The 18989-nt window shown below is 43.6% G+C and overlaps 1 protein-coding gene across 6 annotated transcripts in view; it reads right to left on the reverse strand.

The window, feature by feature from the left end:
* ATP9B (ATPase phospholipid transporting 9B (putative)) overlaps positions 1-18989 on the reverse strand; it is a 205300-nt gene that overhangs the window by 62857 nt on the left and 123454 nt on the right. For all 6 annotated transcript variants that reach the window (XM_059040457.2, XM_067015936.1, XM_067015933.1 and 3 more), the window contains one exon: positions 12357-12517. In XM_059040457.2, coding sequence (XP_058896440.1) covers positions 12357-12517 — 161 coding nt within the window. The remainder of the gene's footprint in view (positions 1-12356; positions 12518-18989) is intronic.

Genomic DNA, 18989 nt, shown 5'->3' on the forward strand with positions numbered 1-18989 from the left:
AAAAATAATAATAAAATAAATAATTTTTTTTTTTTAATGAAGGATTTTACAGGGACTTATCTGTGATTTGGGTGTGGTCATAAGACAGAGTCTCCAGGAGTCAGGTAATAAAGTGAGAGTCCGAATCACTTGGTAACATGCAGGCCAGATGGCCAACGAATGAGCAGGAGCCTGGTGGGCACAGAGCAGGGGCAGGGCCTGGGCGGGGCATGTGAGCCCTGCGAAGACGGCCCAGCTGGCTCCTTGGAGCAGATGTCTACAGTCGGGAAGACAGGCCTCTTCTCTGTGTGCTGTGGTCTCCTTGCAGCTTTTGGTCGAATTACTTTTGAAGACATCAGTCTGCCTCAGGGATCTCAAGGCAAGTGGGTTCCTATCTGCAGCCGGACAGGCCTTTCTCAAGAGCCTGCAGTCTGCGCTAGGCTGGGGCTGAGCGGAAACCAAAGGAGCATCTCTCAGGTTCCTCCAGGTCGTGCTCCTGAGATCCTGGGCCAGAGAGGGTTTACTAATACAACCACTGTTGTACAGAACTGGAAGAATATAATACTTCATGAATTACTACATCACAAATCAATACCACTGGAAAAATTTAGGTTGACCTCACACCTAAATCCCCTCAAAGAATGTACAAAGCAGTAGTTACTAGTAAAAAAGGGAATGGAGATGACCTTCACGTTCCGAAAAATAAAGCCGAACTACTGCAGAATGCAAGTTCATGGTTTACAAGTGAAACTACTACGGAAAAATACCTTCAACTAGGACAATAATACCATATAGGTAGAAGTAGAGCTTATGTTTATTCTGATTCACACTTGATCAAATGTTAGTACAATAATTTGCTTTCTAATGGTAAAAATTTCTAGAAGCGCAAACTTCAAACACCAAGTTGACAGAGTAATTACCATCACCATATTTAACTTACTTTCTAGTAATGTTCTAATTTTATGGAATTTTAAAACCCAGACCTCTATTCGACTAGTACTTTATAGTAACGTGACTTGTGAACAAAAAAATATATGTGGAGCCTACTATTTTGAGTATGACAGTAATAGATTATAAGGTAATAGATACCATATATATATTTAAGCTAAATCATGTTGCTAATTTAGCAACTGTAAAATTATCTAGAGACCTATTCCAAATAAGTGGAAAAGTCACTGCAATTTTCGACGGTCAGCTAAACAGAGAAAGTTGTGGCCTCTACTGTTATAAAATAAGAAAAATGAAATAAACCATCTTCACGGGCCAAGGTGTTCAGGGGTGTCACCGAGAGGAACATGTATGAGCCTGCTTTACACTACAGGAAGAAAGCACGAAGTTCATTTTAGAACGTAAGATCATCTTAATGGTGGCACTTCCTTTTCCAAACAGTCTCATCTTACAGCTACAAAAGTGTCTGAGGAGGTAACCCGGACCCTGAGTAAGTGAGGTGCACTTTGCTAAAACATGCGGCGCGACCCCACCGGTGCCCCATGAGGCCTGCTACATTTCAACTTAATTTGTTACAGTTAAACCTGCGGCATTTATCAGCACCAGGTGAAACAGCCCCAGCTCGCACCAGGCTCTGCAGGGAGTGGATCTACCTGAAATAATTCACATGCATTCCTCTGAAGTGACACTTATGTTTAGATCCTAATCTGAGCAAAAGGAAAGTCATTCAAATGACAAGTTTTATCTAAAGTAATCAAAAGCTTTTCCTGTAAATTGTCATTTAAAGGAAAAAGCACAGATGCTATTTCATCTGAATTTCCCCCCAAAGTTTTTCATTCTGTGGTTCTTTACAATTTTCATGACACACCACGGATGGCAAGGGATGGTTCCAAAATGTTTTCACTAGGTGAGTTCAGCCATGGCCTCCCACTGGGGAGGTAATATTCCGTTACTGGTTTGAACCTTTCTCCCGGGCTTCAGACTGCATATTCTATTGCCTACAGGGTATCTGACCTTAGATTTATCGCAAATACCTTTAAATGAATACATACACGATGGAGGCTAGTTTTCCCACTTCCTCCCTGTCCTGTGCCAAGCAAAATAAGAACAAATTTATTCTTGCTCAAGGAGGAGGAGACACTTCTCCCACCAATGAATGGTGTGATCTACCCATCACCCAAGCCAGAAATTGCAAGTGATTCTAGGTTCCTTTTTCCAGATAGTCAACTCCTGTCAAACCAACCCCCTAAATTCTCCTGAAGCTGCTCCACTGGGGGGAAGCATGGAATTTTACAGGAATGACGTTACATAGGACTTGTATGGATTCCTAATTCCCAAGTGTACTAGTTCCATGATCTGGGCTGATGACACACTTGACGCTTCTGAGCCCTGGTAACAGCACCTGGAGAATGCCACGTGTCAGCAATATAGCGCATCAAAGCGGGCGACTGAGTGTCATGCTCGTGGAGCAGATGATCACTGGCCCTGAACAGCCAGAGAAGGTTTCATAGAAAAGGCGGAGCTGAAATGGAAAGCATGGGGGTGGGCAGCATGTGGGTGCCACCTAGGAAGGCAGGGCGTCAGCCAGACTCCGGGGCTCAGAAGGCATGGCCGCTCTGTCACTGGCGGATCGGAAATTCCCCCCAACAGGCTAACTGCCCCTGTGATTTGTACCCACTGCAACACACAAGAGGATAAATAAATAAAATGCAGTCTTGGGTCCTAAGGAACAGAAAATCTAGTTAAGTATGAAAGGTAGTTGAAATTGGTAGAAACAAAATTCTAAATCACATTATCAGGTTTTGGAGTGGGCGTGGGTGGACTGGGGATTTGAAATAAAGTAGTGTTTCAAAAAATAAATTGAGCCTCAGTGTCCAAGGTGGACGGAACCAAAGAAAGCCTGGAGGCCAGGAGGCGAGTAAGGAGGTGGCACAGGCCGTGGGCTTGGTAAGCACGGGTCCCACGGTTCTGAGAGCGCGTCTCCCACGTCAGGAGGACGGGCACAAACCCAGAAGGTTCTTCAGGGAGAATCAGCCCATCTTCTCAGGCCCCACAACAACCAAATGCCGATCAGAGGGTCAAATCCTGGGGTGAATGGAGACAGAGGACTTCAGGATTCTCCCAGCATTCAGAGTGGTCTCAGGCCGCATGCGGGGGGTGGGGGGGGCTTGCAGGGCTGTATGTGCGCGCATGCATGTAAAACATCTGTGTAGCAACAGTACAAATACACACAGCAGAAGTGAGGCCAAAGAGTCTGTGTCAATTATGTGAAAGGGTAAATATTCCTATTAAAAATAGCACATCTGTCAGTTTCTAAACAAATAAATCAATATTCTAATTACAAGCAATTTAACAGATAACACCTTAAAATGTCTCCAAAAGTCAAAGGATGAAGGAATAGCAAAAGGAAACAGGGCAAACACCCCAGATCCAGCATTATCTTAATAACGAAGCTGATGGAGGGAAAGCCTGGGGCAGAAAGTCAGGAGCCTCCCCGGGCTGCGGAAGCTCAGCTCAGCTTGGCTCTCGGCCCGAAGGGAACACTGCCCACAGCGAAGCCACGCAGCGGGGCTGGGGGGCTGGCAGGAGGCGGCCCCGCGCTCTCAGGGCCCGCCCTGCCCAGCCAGTGGGTACGGCCACCCCCGTGCTGGGCCTGGACAGTCCACACTGCACGCAGTGGCACAGGGAAGCTGGTGCCCTCTCGGGAGTTTTCCTCAACGGGTTGCAGAGTACTCGCTTTTCACGAGTGTAATTAAGCAAGCAGAACGCGAGCCCGAGGCGTCCAGCGCCATCTGTGTAGCCAGCGGCGGCGAGCGCGCGAGTCCGCAGGCGCGGGAAGAGCCCGAAGGCACGCCGGTTCCCTGTTCCAGCCTCGCCCAGACAGCAGCGGCCCATCCTTCCCCAGGGGCCGTTGGGCACTAGGTAACCCCCCTCTGCCTCACACTCACATCGTCTAAAAACTGCATCAGTAGCTCTTTCATGAAGAAACACCACAGTCTAGTTAAAAGGCAAATGAGGTAGTAAATGCATCTGATAAGATGAAAGAGGTACTCAGCATTCTATTAAAAGCCAACACAAATAGATACAAGAAGCTGAATGTAAGAAGAGCCAGAAAGACAAAGGCACAAAGAGCAAAGTCACGCTCTTGGCGCACTGTTTTATACACAGCTTTGCCCCATGGAGAAACAGATGAGAAAACTTGAGGTGCAGAGACTGGGAGACCTGCCCGCGGCCACAGCTGTCAAGGCATCAAGGCAAGAAAGCAGACTCACACCCCCTGACTCAAGAGCCTGAAGTCTGCCTCTAAGACCCATACTCACTCTCATAGATGAAGGGTGCTTTTTAATAACTTCTAATTTTGAAATAGTTTAGACTCACAAGAAGTGGCAAACAGGACAGAGAGTCCCGTGTGCTCTTCACTTGCTTCCCCTGAAGGTAACAGGTTGCACGACCACTGCATGTTATCCAAACACAGACCTGATGCGACAATACGGTGAACTCAAAGGCAGACTTGATCCAAGCCTGGAGAGATTCCCATCACCACCCTGTCCATCCGTCTCCCCCAGGACACAGCCGTCTCCATTATAGCAAGGATCCTCCTCCTCCTCCCCCTCAAGAGTCACACCTGTCCCAGCCCTACCCCTGGCAACCAGTGATTTATTCTCCACCATTACACTCTTGTAACTTCAAGAATGTTATGTCCAAGTTATCGTATGGATCAACAGTTTATTCCTTTTTATTCATGGATAGTATTCATTGTATAGATATACTATAGTTTGTGATTTTTTTTAAAAGCCTTCATTTCCCAGGTTTTCTATGATAATATAGTTGTATTTTTTTTGTTAAAAGAAAGCTTGGTGCATTCTTAAGAATAAGGTTTATCATATTTGAGACCTCAAAATTTTAGGTTGGAAAGTACTGCCATGGAACTTAATCAAATTTGTATAACTTCCTTTACACAAAAATTGTAGGGAATTCCCTAGTGGTCCAGTGGTTAGGACTTGGCGCTTTCACTGCCGTGGCCTGGGTTCAATCCCTGGGTGGGGAACTAAGATCCCACAAGCTGCACAGCACGGTCAAAAAAAAAGAAAAACTGCAAAAAAGTTCTGTGACCTAGGGTAATGGGAGGTATTTTATTTGAACCAATGTTCCCACTGAAAACAATAAGAAATACTGTATAATTTTTTTTTAATTCTTAAAAGAAATAAAGAACTGAGTAGATAGTGAGAAATTTCTGGACTAAATCCAAATCAGCTACCAGAGAGGTCAGGGACCATACAATCTCCTTTGCCCTGAGAGCACACGCCCTCCCCAAGAGTTTGGACTTGCTCTTTCATAGTCCACCTGTTCAAGGAGCAAAAGTAAAGACCAGGAACATCAAAAGGTGGAGGTCCAACAAGAGGGCCTCCTTCCCATGACGGGTGGGGCCATGAAGGGCTAACTCTCAAACTTAGGGAGAACCTGGACCAAGGTACCTACACGTGGAGATGGAGCCAGGCTCACATTTCCTGAATAATTCAGTAACTGTGAACCTTGAACTTGGTTGAAGATGTTCCAAGACAGGCAGTACCTCCAGGTACACAGTTTAGAAGCAGGGTATTTGTCCTGGAAAAACATACTTTCATCTTTTATTTCAAATGATTCCTATAGTTAGTTTTTTAAATATAATTGCAAACAAACAAACAAAACCCAAATAAACCACAGCACAACACAACAGCAAACACCACACAGTACACAAACAACATACCACGAACAAGAGCCACAAGGAAAAAATAAAACTGTGAAAGGCATCAGATATTACACGTGACAAACACAAACTATAAAACACCTGGATACACAAGAACAATTAGAAGAATATTTGCATGGAATAGGCAAATATAAAAATGAAATAGTCAATGTGATATAGAAATTGAATGAAATTTTTAGAACTAAAAAAAAAACCAATAAGGGCTTCCCTGGTGGCGCAGTGGTTGAGAATCCGCCTGCTGATGCAGGGAACACGGGTTCGTGCCCCGGTCCGGGAAGATCCCACATGCCGCCGAGCGGCTGGGTCCGTGAGCCATGGCCTCTAGGCCTGCGCGTCCGGAGCCTGTGCTCCGCAACGGGAGAGGGCACAACAGTGAGAGGCCCGCGTATCACAAAACAAACAAACAAACAAACAAAAACCCAATAATTGAAATTAAGAAACTGATTGGTTTAATAGCTGATTAGACACAGCCAAAGATGAAATTAGTGACTTGGAAGACAGGGCACTAGGAATATTACTTATTAATAGAATAAAGCACAGAGACAAAAAGGTGGGAAATACAAAAGTAAAAACAGGAGAAACAAAGAGTACAGTGTGGATATCTAACCAACCTTGAAAGAGAGGTGACAAAATAGGGCAAAGGCAGTATTTAAAAAGACAAACTAAGAATTTTCTTGGATGAATGAAAGAAACCTATATATAGATTCAAGAATAAACATTCATCTAGACATTGTATTAGAAAGCAGGATACCAACAACAGAGAGAAAATCTGGAAGAGGCTGGAAGGGTCACAGGGGAGTAAGATTTAAATGACAGCTAGTAGACAGCAGCCATGGAAGCCAAAAGAGAGTAAAATAATCATAACAACTTAGAAATTTATACACAGGTGAAACTATTTTTCAAGAAGAAAAGCCAAGCAAAAATCTAGAGAGTTCCCAACAAAGACCAGCACTAAACAAAAACTAAAAAAATAAATTTCTGACAGAAGGAAAATTATTCTACATGGAAGGTGTGAAATGCAAGAAGAAGAACAAAACATGGATAAACCAAAATTAAGAGGGAATCTGTAGGGACTTCCCAGGTGGTCCAGTGGTTAAGACTCCGCGCTCCCAATGCAGGGGTTCCGAGTTTGGTCCCTGGTCAGGGAACCAGATCCTGCATGCATGCCGCAAACTGGGAGTTCGCATGCCGCAGCTGGGTGTCTGCATGCTGCAACTAAGAAGTCTGAATGTCTCAACTAAAGATCTCTCATGCCGCAACGAAGATCCTGAGTGCCACAACTAAGACCCAGCACAACCAAAATAAATAAATAAATAATTTTTTAAAAAGAGGGAATGTATAAAACAGTAATATCAGGCTTCCCTGGTGGCACAGTGGTTGAGAGTCTGCCTGCCAATGCAGGTGACACGGGTTCGAGCCCTGGTCTGGGAGGATCCCACATGCTGCAGAGCAACTGGGCCCGTGAGCCACAACTACTGAGCCAGCGCGTCTGCAGCCTGTGCTCCGCAATGAGAGACTGCGACAGTGAGAGGCCCGTGCACTACGATGAAGAGTGGCCCCCGCCTGCCACAACTAGAGAAAGCCCTCGCACAGCAACGAAGACCCAAACACAGCCAAAGATAATTAACTAATTAATTAATTAAAAAACCAAAAAACCCCAGTAATATCTTGGAGTTTAAGAATAACTACAATTAGAATAAATGACAAAAATGGATTAGGTCAGAAGGGGTAAATGCAGTTAAACACTTCTAAGGTGACATGCAAAGGAAATGATTACCTTTAGACTTTGAGAAATTAAGAATGTTTTTAATTTCTAGGATAAATACTAAAAGAACAGAAACTGCTTATAAAACTTACAAACTACTAGAAAAAAAAGTGGAATTATAAAAAATAATAAAATGGTAAGAAAGGAGAAAAATATAGACTAGTTAAGTCACATTAAGAGCACAATATAAAATGATAGATTTAAACTAAAACTATAACAGTATTACAATAATTATGTATGCACTAAATAGTCAAAAATTATGGGAGTAGATAAAAATTAAACTTTACGCTATTTACAAGAGACACATATAAATATAATTACACAGAAAAGTTGAAAGTACAAAGATGGAAACAGACATGCCAAGCAAATTAAAGCCAGCTGGCATTACTATATTAACATAAAACAAAGTAGAATTTAATGCAAAAAGCTTTAGCGGATATAAAGTCACTTTGTAATGAGAAAATGCCTAATTCAGCAGAAATATATAGAAATTTAAATTTGTATACAAGAGGGAGGAGATATGGGGATATATGTATATATATAGCTGATTCACTTTGTTATACAGCAGAAACTAACACAACACTGTAAAGCAACTATACTCCAATAAAGGATGTTAAAAAAAAATTTGTATATAGTCAATGCCAAAGTCACAAAATATATGATACCAAAACCAGACAGAATTCCAAGGAAAAATAGATGAATTCACAATACTGATCGGAGATTTAAACACAACCCTCAGTAACTGTTAGAAAAGGTATAGAACAAAATCAAGCAGGGGTACACAGAAACTGAAAAACAAGATGAACAATCTTGACCTAACGGACATACGAAACACTGCAACCAACAATTCAGATTCCATGTTCTTTTCAAGCACACAGCGAATGTTTACAAAAACCAACTTAATATCAGGCCCTATAACTAGTCTCAACATATTTCATAGATCTGAAATAATGAATGCTATGTTTTCTGACAACAATGCAATTAAGTCAAATATGAACAGACATACTTAGAAAAGTCAAATATGGTTGTAAACTAAGAAATAACTTTGTAATAACTATGGGTCAAAGAAGAAATCACAGTGGAGATTTAACAATATTCTGTAGTTGACAATAACAAAAACATTATACATATGAAAACTTTTAGGATGCAGCCAAAGTAGTACTTACAGAGAAATTTATAGCCTCAACTGCATATATTCAAAAAAGGGAAAAAAACGTGAAAACTAGTGAATCAAGCATCTATCTGAAGAAGTAAGAATAATACAAACCAAAGAAGGTAGGAGGAAAGAAATAAGGTAAGGTAACGTTAATAAAATAGAAAAATATTATATAGCATAGAAAATCAATAAACTCAACCTGAAGACTGCTAAAGTTGACAAACCACTGGAAGACTAATCGAGAAAAAAAAAGAGAAAGGGCAGAAATAAGTATCAAGAATGAAGAAGATCAATATCACAGATCCTACATATAAGAAGAGATAATAAGAAAACACTATTAACAAAATTTAATTTAAAAAGTTTGAGGGCTTCCCTGGTGGCCAGTGGTTAAGAATCTGCCTGCCAACGCAGGGGTCACAGGTTTGAGCCCTGGTCCCAGAAGATCCCACATACCGCTGAGCAACTAAGCCCATGCCTGCAACTACTGAGCCTACAGCCCACATGCCACAACTACTGAGCCCACGTACCGCAACTACTGAAGTCCGCACACCTAGAGACCGTGCTCCTCAACAAGAGAAGCCACCGCAATGAGAAGCCCGCGCACCGCAAGGAAGAGTAGCCCCCGCTCGCCGCAACTAGAGAAAGCCTGCATGCAGCAACCAAGATCCAACGCAGCCAAAAATAAATAAATTTTTTAAATTTTTTAAAAAATTTGAATATTTAGGTACAGTTGACATACTTCTTGAAAACCGTAACTTTTCCAAAACTGACTCAAGAGGAAATTAAAAGCCTGAAAGCAGCTTTTCTAACTCTTTAAAGTTAACTATTTAAACTATAACTATTTAAGAAATATATTTAAACTAGTAAAGAAATCAACTCTGTCAAACATCTTTCCACAACAAAAAGTTCAGGCTGACATGGCCTCCTTGATGTAAATATGTCCAAGGAATTAAAAATTACAATTTTAAACAAAAATATTTTACAGAAGACTCATCAATATATTTTATGAGAATAGCATAATCTTGATACTAAACACCAAAAGAATGATGTGAGAAGGAAAGTTATAAGTCAATCTCACTCATGTAAACCAATGTAAAAATTTCACAAAAATTACAAGCAAATGGAACCTAGTAATACATGAAGGCATATTATACCATGACCAAGGTGTGTTTTTCCCCACAAAGAATACAAGGTAGGTATAGCATTAGAAAGTCAATCAGTTTAATTTAGCGTATTAATATGTTAAAGAAGAAAAATTTAAGGTGAAAAATCATCTCAATAGATTTAGTAGAAGTATTTTTTTTTCTTTTTTTGCGGTACGCGGGCCTCTCACTGTTGTGGCCTCTCCCATTGCGGAGCACAGGCTCCGGACGTGCAGGCTCAGCGGCCACGGTTCACGGGCCTAGCCGCTCCGCAGCATATGGGATCTTCCAGGACCAGGGCACGAACCCGTGTCCCCTGCATTGGCAGGCAGATTCTCAACCACTGCGCCACCAGGGAAGCCCAGTAGAAGTATTTTTTAAATGATATTATGGAGCTAAACAGAGGTACAGTCATAATTCTGTCTAGTAAGTCTCTCCAAGCTTGACTGAACATGTTACCCTAAATATAAAATTGTTGATGGAAAAACTAGAACAAGCCAGATTTGCAGAAAGCCTTGTACCTTTCTCATTTTGTAATCAGACTTTTTTTTTTTTTTTTTTTTGCGGTATGCGGGCCTCTCACTGTTGTGGCCTCTCCTGTTGTGGAGCACAGTCTCCGGACGCGCAGGCCTAGCGGCCATGGCTCACGGGCTTAGTTGCTCCGTGGCATGTGGGATCTTCCCGGACCAGGGCACGAACTCGTGTCTCCTGCATCGGCAGGCGGATTCTCAACCACTGCGCCACCAGGGAAGCCCCTGTAATCAGACTTTAAAAAAAAAATTTTTTGGCCACACCATGTGGCACGTGGGATCTGAGTTCCCTGACCAGGGATCGAACCTGTGCCCCCTGCAGTGGAAGCGCAGAGTATTAACCACTGGGCTGCCAGGGAAGTCCCATATAATCAGACTTTTTAAAAGGATATACAATGCATGCACTCTGATGTTCACTGCAGCACTATTTACTATGGCCAGGACATGGAAGCAACCTAAACGTCCATCAACAGATGAATGGATAAAGAAGATGTGGTACATATATACAATGGAATATTACTCAGGCATGAAAAGGAACGGAATAGTGCCATTTGCAGAGATGTGGATGGACCTAGAGATTGGCATACAGAGTGAAGTAAGTCAGAAAGAGGAAAACAAATATTGTATATCACTTACATGTGGAATCTAAAAAAAATGGTACAGACAAACTTACTTGCAAAGCAGTAATAGAGACACAGATGTAGAGAACAAACTTAAGGTTACCAAGGAGGGAAGTGGAGGTGGGATGAACTGGGAGATGGGGATTGACATATATACACTATTGATACTATGTATAAAACATAACTAACGAGAATCTGCTGTACAGCACAGGAAACCCTTAAAAAAAAAAGGATATACATACTGACATTGTCAGTTTACTAAAGAAAGAAGTTAAAGAGAATTTAAAAAAACAAAGAGAATAAATAAAGAGAATTAAATAAAATATTTAAAAACTAAAAGTTGAATATTGTTCAATGGTTTTTATCAGTTAAACATGGAAGTGCCCCAGAAACAAGAAGGAGGAGAGTTCTTACTTGGCCTTTCCCATCGTACAATAGAAATAGTAGTGAAGTGATACCACATAACATTTCAGAACTGATACAAGCAACAGAAATGAAGAAAACCAAGATTAATGAAAGCAAAGGAAAAAACCCTGGGAATTCCCAAGAAAAAAGAAAAGATGTGCTTCAGAGATATGGGAATAGGAGCTGTCTGTTGGCAGCTGCAGAAGGACAGGTGGGAAGGACTGGGTTAACAGCTAAGATGGGCAGTGCTGACCCTGAGGCTCAGCTCCAGGAGGCCGGCTGAGCTGGCACTGGGTGGGGTTTGCAGTGGGGCTCACATGGGGCTGTGGGGTTCACAGCAGGGTCAGTGGAGTTCACAGCAGGGACAGTGGAGTTCACAGCAGGGTCAGTGGGGTTCACACCAGGCAGTGGGGTTCACAGCAGGGTCAGTGGGGTTCACATCAGGGTCAGTGGAGTTCACAGCAGGGTCAGTGGGGTTCACAGCAGGGTCAGTGGGGTTCACATCAGGCGGCTGTGGGGTTCACACCAGGGTCAGTGGGGTTCACACCAGGGTCAGTGGAGTTCACACCAGGGTCAGTGGGGTTCACTTCAGGTGGCAGTGGGGTTCACACCAGGCAGTGGGGTTCACATCAGGCAGCAGTGGGGTTCACACCAGGGTCAGCGGAGTTCACACCAGGGTCAGTGGGGTTCACACCAGGGTCAGTGGGGTTCATACCAGGGTCAGTGGGGTTCACTTCAGGCGGCAGTGGGGTTCACACCAGGGGCCGGGGCTCAGAGTGGGCAGCAGGGTCCCAAGCTCAGGCCTCTGGCGCTGAGAACCGCAGCGGCCGAGGGTAACGCGGTGGGCCGCGCGTGGCCTTCTTTCCCTGGGAGTTACAGGATCATGTTCACTTCTCAGGAGTCAGTGCAGGCACTGAGTGAGAAGTGGCTATGGTTAGGGTCAGTCCTTGGTTCTTCCCTCTTTCATTCTAGGTGGATCATTTCTTTCACACTGAGAACAATACATTCAATAACATCATATTCAATGAAACCAGACATCTGTTTTTCTTCATTCTTAAACCCACCTTATGGGAATGATGTAGGAGAAGAGCAGGAGAAAGCGGAAGAGACTGCGGTACCAGGGACCTGAGAATCCCTGCAAGGTCACCATGACAACCGAGAGGGCAACCAACGCCAAAAACAGCGCTTTGGTCAGCTGATTGAGTTCAAGGTCCAGCAAACCAACCTGAAAGAAAATGAAGAGTTAGGACAGAACCACACTCTTAAATTTTCTTTTGTACTAGCCTTTATTGTACTGAAATACAAAAATGGACTAACTTTACATTTTCTTCTGAAAACTTCTCCTGACGTTCACAGTTCTTTCTGCAAAGCCTTTTAGAGATTTAGGGAGAACTTCTGAAAATGACTCACAGTCCCAGAGCACTTCCAGAAAGAGTCTACTGACACAGCACGAGTCCTGAGTACCCATCCACAGAAAACTCAGATCCCTTCTCTAGATGACAAGGTTACGACCAGCAACTGGACAAAAGGGGACGCGGGACGAGAGCCACACAGACGGCCTGGCGGCCCGGCCAGTTCTTCCGGGAGCACACGCGCCTTTTCCTCTGCACGTGCCACGTCAGGGAATCACTTAGGATTTTCTTCAGAACAGGACAGTATGTCTGTCATCCCTCTCTGCCAAGAGCCTCCCTGAAAAGAACTTCTCTTAATTAAGAAGAAAAGCAAGAGGTGGAGTAGTTAGCCTGCAATGACAACTTGCTGATGTGCACAAGTCCTGCACCTGAGGACCTCCCAGTGAGGGACACAGCACCCCAATTCATCCTCTGGGTCATCTACCAGCCGAGCAAACCGTGCGGGAAAATCACGTCAGTAAGAATTAGTTCCTTCTGTGTGTGTGTTCCGTGTGGGATCTTGGGGACAGTAAGAATGACATATCCAAACACTGTCCATTGTACACGTGAAGAGAACACAGCTCTTCGGAAGCACGAAGCTTCCATTTCAAGCCCAGCACCTCCACCAAGTCCTGCTCCGCGCTTAGCGTCACTGCTGAAAGCCTACGGTGCGATGCAGCGTGGGGGGCAGAGGAAGGAGCGGGGAGGGCGGGGCCAGGCTTTGTAGAAGGGCTTCAGAGCCGCAAAGAGGACGCGTGACGCCGTGCGGCAGTTAAGATCCCTCAAGACTCCGTGTCTGGGCTATAGTTTGAACACTGGCTCTGCCACCTGGCCGCACGACCTTGGGCAAGCAGAGCATCAGTTTTCCCATCTGTAAAATGGGCTGTAACGTGTCTTCCTGACAGGACCCGGGGGAGAAAGAGATGACGCACAGCACAGGGAGCGCGGCTTCTGGTACAGAGCAAGCCTACGTGCACGCTATTACTATTCTCATTGTTATTATTATTAAAAACCTGGATTTGCATCTCTGCTTGCTAACTGTGAGGCCTTGGGGGCTGTTCTTGCCTCACTCTCCTCCTGTGCCAACTGGCGTTACCCATCTCCTAACAGAGGTGCCTGGAGAGGCCCAGACAACGCGGCAAAGCTCACTGTCACTGCTGGTCACCCTCAGGCCAGGGCACAGCAGGTATTTAACAGAACTGCTTATCTGCAATTCATATGACACTAGCAGAAAACTGAATCCCATCAGGTTATCCATCTGCCATCTCAGTTTCTCCTGAATCGAGTACAAATTTTGAAAAAGAGAAATTAAAAAAGAAAACATGATTATCAAAACTTTGATAAAATAAATGGGATACTATTATTCTCAAATTTAAAACTTTTAGAATTACTAACCTACTTAATACCAGTTTATTTTGGAGTGCCCTCTGAATACCATGTCTTTGGCCAATAAAAAGCTAGCCTTTTCCACACTTCACTGTTTAGTTTATATCTGGTTTTGATGAGGGTTTGCCACAAAGCCTCATGAGAACGCTATAACCTGCAGTTACAAAGAAAGCACAAAACTTTGTCAGAAAACCCAGTTAAGTGCAGCATTGAAGAAAATTCATTCATTATACAAGCAAGTTTAAATACCTACTACATTTTTGCTAAACTCTACGGTTATGAAAAATGAGTAAACTATGAGATTTTACCCTTCACGGAACAGCCAATCTAGTAGGAAGTATAAGGCGAACACCAGTAATATCTGCTATAAAAGAGAAATCTGCTCTCACCAAGCTTATGGATGAAGTCACTTCTTAGAGCCGCCAGTCATCAGCAATGCCGCTGGTTGACACCTCACGGCCTTTAGAAGGCTCCACAAACCATGGGAATGACAACAGGGACCCAGAAGCAACACCGGTGAAAGTCTGTCTAGCGCACTCGCCCTACCTCCACACCAAACCCGACACTGCAGGGTCCGCACAGTGGGCTGGGAGCCGCGGGTCCCCACCCGCAAGGGCCCTGGGGGTGGGAGCGGGGCCAGGGTCAGGGCGGCTCTGCGGAGTCTTCGCCCCCAAGCCACCACCCACAGAGGCCCCGCCCCACCACAAGGCCCCACCCCCACTAAGTCCCTCCCCTCACCAGGCCCCTCCTCTCCACAGTCGTCACCCCGGCAGTCCTCGCCCCTCCAAACCATCCCCACAGAGGACCCACCCTTCCAAAGCCCCACCCTCCTCAGGCCCCCCGCCCTCGCCTGGGACACGTGGACTCCTCTGGGCGCGCGCTCTTCAGACTCGGAACCCCAGAGACTTTAGGCAAGTCCTAGAGATGCGCTGTCTCCACGAACCTGTGCGCAGCTGAGACCCTTCCCGGCCCGGCCGTGTCTGCAGGGCTCTGCGGGAAGCGCCCTGCCCCCTAGCGGTCACTTCCGGCGTAGTGACCGGGCGAGCGGGCAATGGGGCCAGCAGGTGCGGGCTCGCCACTTCTGGCCCGGGACGAGCAGCGGGAAGGACCGCGCCAACGGTTCTGGAAGCTTCCCTGGTGGAGCGGGACTGGGCGCCGTGAGAGCGGCGGCCAGGACCATGGCGCCTGATTTATCAACTCCATTTAAAAACCGGCAGAACCAGGACAAATACCTTGCAATTTCCGCGACTTCAACTACTATATAGTTTATGCTTGAATTATTGAGAAAAATAGGGTTTGGGATTAAAATGAAGAAAAATTAAGTCAGGGAAGTGGAGCATGTTTCAAAGCCCGGGCCCTCTGCGGTGACAAAGACAGCCTAAGTTCCAAGCCTCGCGGAGGGTCAGATGAAGTCATTACTCATTCAGTCAGGGAAAAAAGACTCAATTACCTCAACGTAAAGATGCTATCAATGAATGCAAAGTGCATATTTTACTCTATTCATCCAAATCCCATTAAAAAGTGAAAGGAATGATTTAATCTGGCCTTCCAGAGTTGGCCTTTTTTTGTAATAAAATAAAGAATCACTGTCTTGCAAAATGCATAACCACTGCCTCCCACTTTCCCCTGCATCGCGGCAGTGAAGGACTGTAAGAGCTGGACCAAACAGTCAGGAATGAGGACAACGTTTCCTTTGAAACAACGACCCATATAGGATGGAAACATTACAAGCAGCCCACTGCACGTTGATATTCAGCTAATTCAAAGTATTAATACCTTTCTAACTGACGAGGACACATGCGGTCAACTGCCTGACTAGTGACTATAACTAAATGTCGTCTTCACCAACCCCTTCTAACTTAAAGGACGAATGAAAGGTTTAGCAGAGAAAACACAGCTTCTCAGTAATGGGCCGTTCACTGCTTTCTTTCAGGAGCCCTTCCTGAACTATGACTATTCTTCCTGGAACATAACTGCAACCGAGCTATAGTATTTAGTATGATCTTTTTTGGGGGGGGGGGGCAGTCAATTCTAACAAAGCACAGTGAGAAGAAAAGAGATACTTGAACTATTTTTTTAAAGGTCACTTTCAATTTTATACTCATTTCACTACAACACCCTTAAAAGTTTCTTCAACTTGTCTAAAATGCAATCTGGACTCAAAAACTATTCAATATGAAAGCTAGTTAACTTTAAAGCTACAGATTCTATAAAGAAGGTGGTAGCTTGAGTTTTGATGTGAAACTCTTCTTTCTTTCAAAAATTTCCTAAAACACCTGAACAGGCCAGATACCTTTTACTATGATTTCAAGACCTTTTTACCCCTAAGGTATATCACTAATCAGTTGAAGTAATTATGACTGTATAAGAAAAGGTAAGTACACTAGGAGGTAATTTTCAACATTTTTGTAATTTCCTATATTAGTAAAGCAAATTTTCTTCCACTTGTCATAATATTTGTTTGATTTGAAACAACTGTGATAACAAAATTAAATATGCTACTGGAAATTTTACTCTCCAAGGGCCAATCTGTGCATAATGTCAGAGATGCCCCAATGGTGCTGGGACGGGGCTGCCCTGGGATACTGAGCACAGTAATTGCCTGAATAATCTAAAACGCTGCTAATGGCAACGATCACAAATCCACTTAGCTCCGCTTTAATTTATGTACCAAGTTTTAAACAGCTAATGGGTCTCAGTAAAATAATGGTTTATACCAACAATGAAAGGTAAATACGGTCTCCTCCTGCTTAATCAAGAAAAGATCAGTCAGGTTTTTTAAGGCACCCATGGACGAAGGAGACCCCACCTTATCTCAGTAACACAACGCCTTTCCAGCCCGTCTCAAAGTCCCCCTAAGTCCCCAAGAAATCAATGTAGAAGTCTTGTGTTATAAAAACTTAGTAGCAGAGAAAACAAAAGGCATAAAAATAAGCACTGCCAACCGCTCCTCACGTGATATTACCCGTGGATCAATGTTAATGTGGACATCCAAGTACTGTAACCTTGCTTCTAAAGCTCACATTTCCTTATTTGCTACGTGAAAAGTATTTTAGTATAGCAAAACTATAAGATGCAAAATGTCAAAAAGCCAATTTAAACTCTTGCAGAAAGCTAAATATCATTTTAATTTGTCCTATATTTTCCCTGTAAATATATCTCAATTTGAAAAACAGAAACGCCTCCAATCTACTAGCAAATGCACTCACGATGACTCTACACAGACAGAAATACAGCTTCACACGTGAGAGACTACTTAGGAGAAACTATAACATTACCGTTAACATTGTTTATCTTTTAGCAGCTAAACTATTCTCGGATCAGCCCATCAGCCCCGCATCATTCAGAATTTGGATTGTGACTACAAAATTGACATAGGGCTACTGCTTTAACCTAGTTGAAATTCGCGTTAAAAAACACATTTCTTTTAAATATCTTTGAAACAAATCGGTCCTATATTTTCTACTTTTAGTAGAATCTTAAAAATAAGAAAAAAAATAAGTACAGACCTTCAATTCAAATAATTGAAACTCTTACACTAAATCTAACTCCTAAATCTTACAGCAATAACTTTTTTCCAGTTTGGAGTTTAAATTAAAAGTATTAGTTTTTTTTTTTTTTTTTTTAAAGTGATGCGATGTAGCCCTTTTTTCCTTATTCTCCAGTTTATTTATTCATTCATCTTTGGATATGAACGCCTCAGTCCTAAGTGTCTGTCCTGCACACAGGCTCCACCCACCCATAGACAACTCGGCTATTATCATTTACTGCCCCACTGATCTGCGAAATAAGAAGCGCTTCTCTTAGCCGTTCTAGACTATTGGCTCAATAATCTGTGCGTTAAAAGCTCCCTAAATAAGTATCAGCATGATAATACTTAATGTTATATCACCTTAATTTTTAAAAGTCAAAATCTATATTTACACAATAAACATTTAAAAGTCTATTCTGAAAGAATATTTCATATTCTACATTTTTACCTGCAAATAAATTTTGCCTGACTATTCTATATTCAGCATTTAAGGTTTCTTCCTTGCTTACCAAATAATTATCACATAAGATTTTTTTTTCTTGAATATTTAACATTTTTTTTAAATGGGGGGGGGGGGCTTCCCTGGTGGCGCAGTGGTTGAGAATCCGCCTGCCGATGCAGGGGACGCGGGTTCGTGCCCCGGTCCGGGAAGATCCCACGTGCCGCGGAGCGGCTGGGCCCGTGAGCCGTGGCCGCTGAGCCTGTGCGTCCGGAGCCTGTGCTCCGCAACGGGAGAGGCCACAGCAGTGAGAGGCCCGCGTACCACCAAAAAAATAAAAAATAAAATAAAATGGGGGGACTTCCCTGGAGGTCCAGTGGTTAAGACTTCGCCTTCCCATGCAGGGGTGTGGGTTTGATCCCTGGTTGAGGAGCTAAGATCCCACATACCGTGTGGCCAAAACACCAAAACATAAAAACAGAAGCAATACTGTAACAAATTCAATAAAGACTCTGAAAATGGTCCACATCAAAAAAATCAAAAAAAAGAAAATGTGGTTATTATATTTTTTAGATAAACAAAAAAAGCCTTAATGCACAGCTCAGCTCCTCGACAAGGAAGTACCACCTCTTTCCACGTTACTGTGGGAAACTCAGGGGAGGCGGAACCCAGTGCAAGCCCTCCCCTAGTTTACACAACCTTGGTACCGATCAGCTCCGTGTTTAGGACAATGCGCGTCGTCAGATCACTCTGTCCCCGCTAGACACGATAAACATGTTGTTAAGGGTGAAATTATTCCTAAAATCTACAAACATATTACTTGCTGAGTTTGAAGGGGGCTTCACGAGTGCAGAATGCGGCTGTCTTCTCAAACTGTCAACCTACCAGATCGTTTGAGAAATTTCAATAGTGGCTTGAGCATTTGCTATAACACATATGCACGTAACAT

This window comes from Kogia breviceps, chromosome 15, assembly GCF_026419965.1.
Source record: "Kogia breviceps isolate mKogBre1 chromosome 15, mKogBre1 haplotype 1, whole genome shotgun sequence".
Lineage (NCBI taxonomy): Eukaryota > Metazoa > Chordata > Mammalia > Artiodactyla > Physeteridae > Kogia > Kogia breviceps.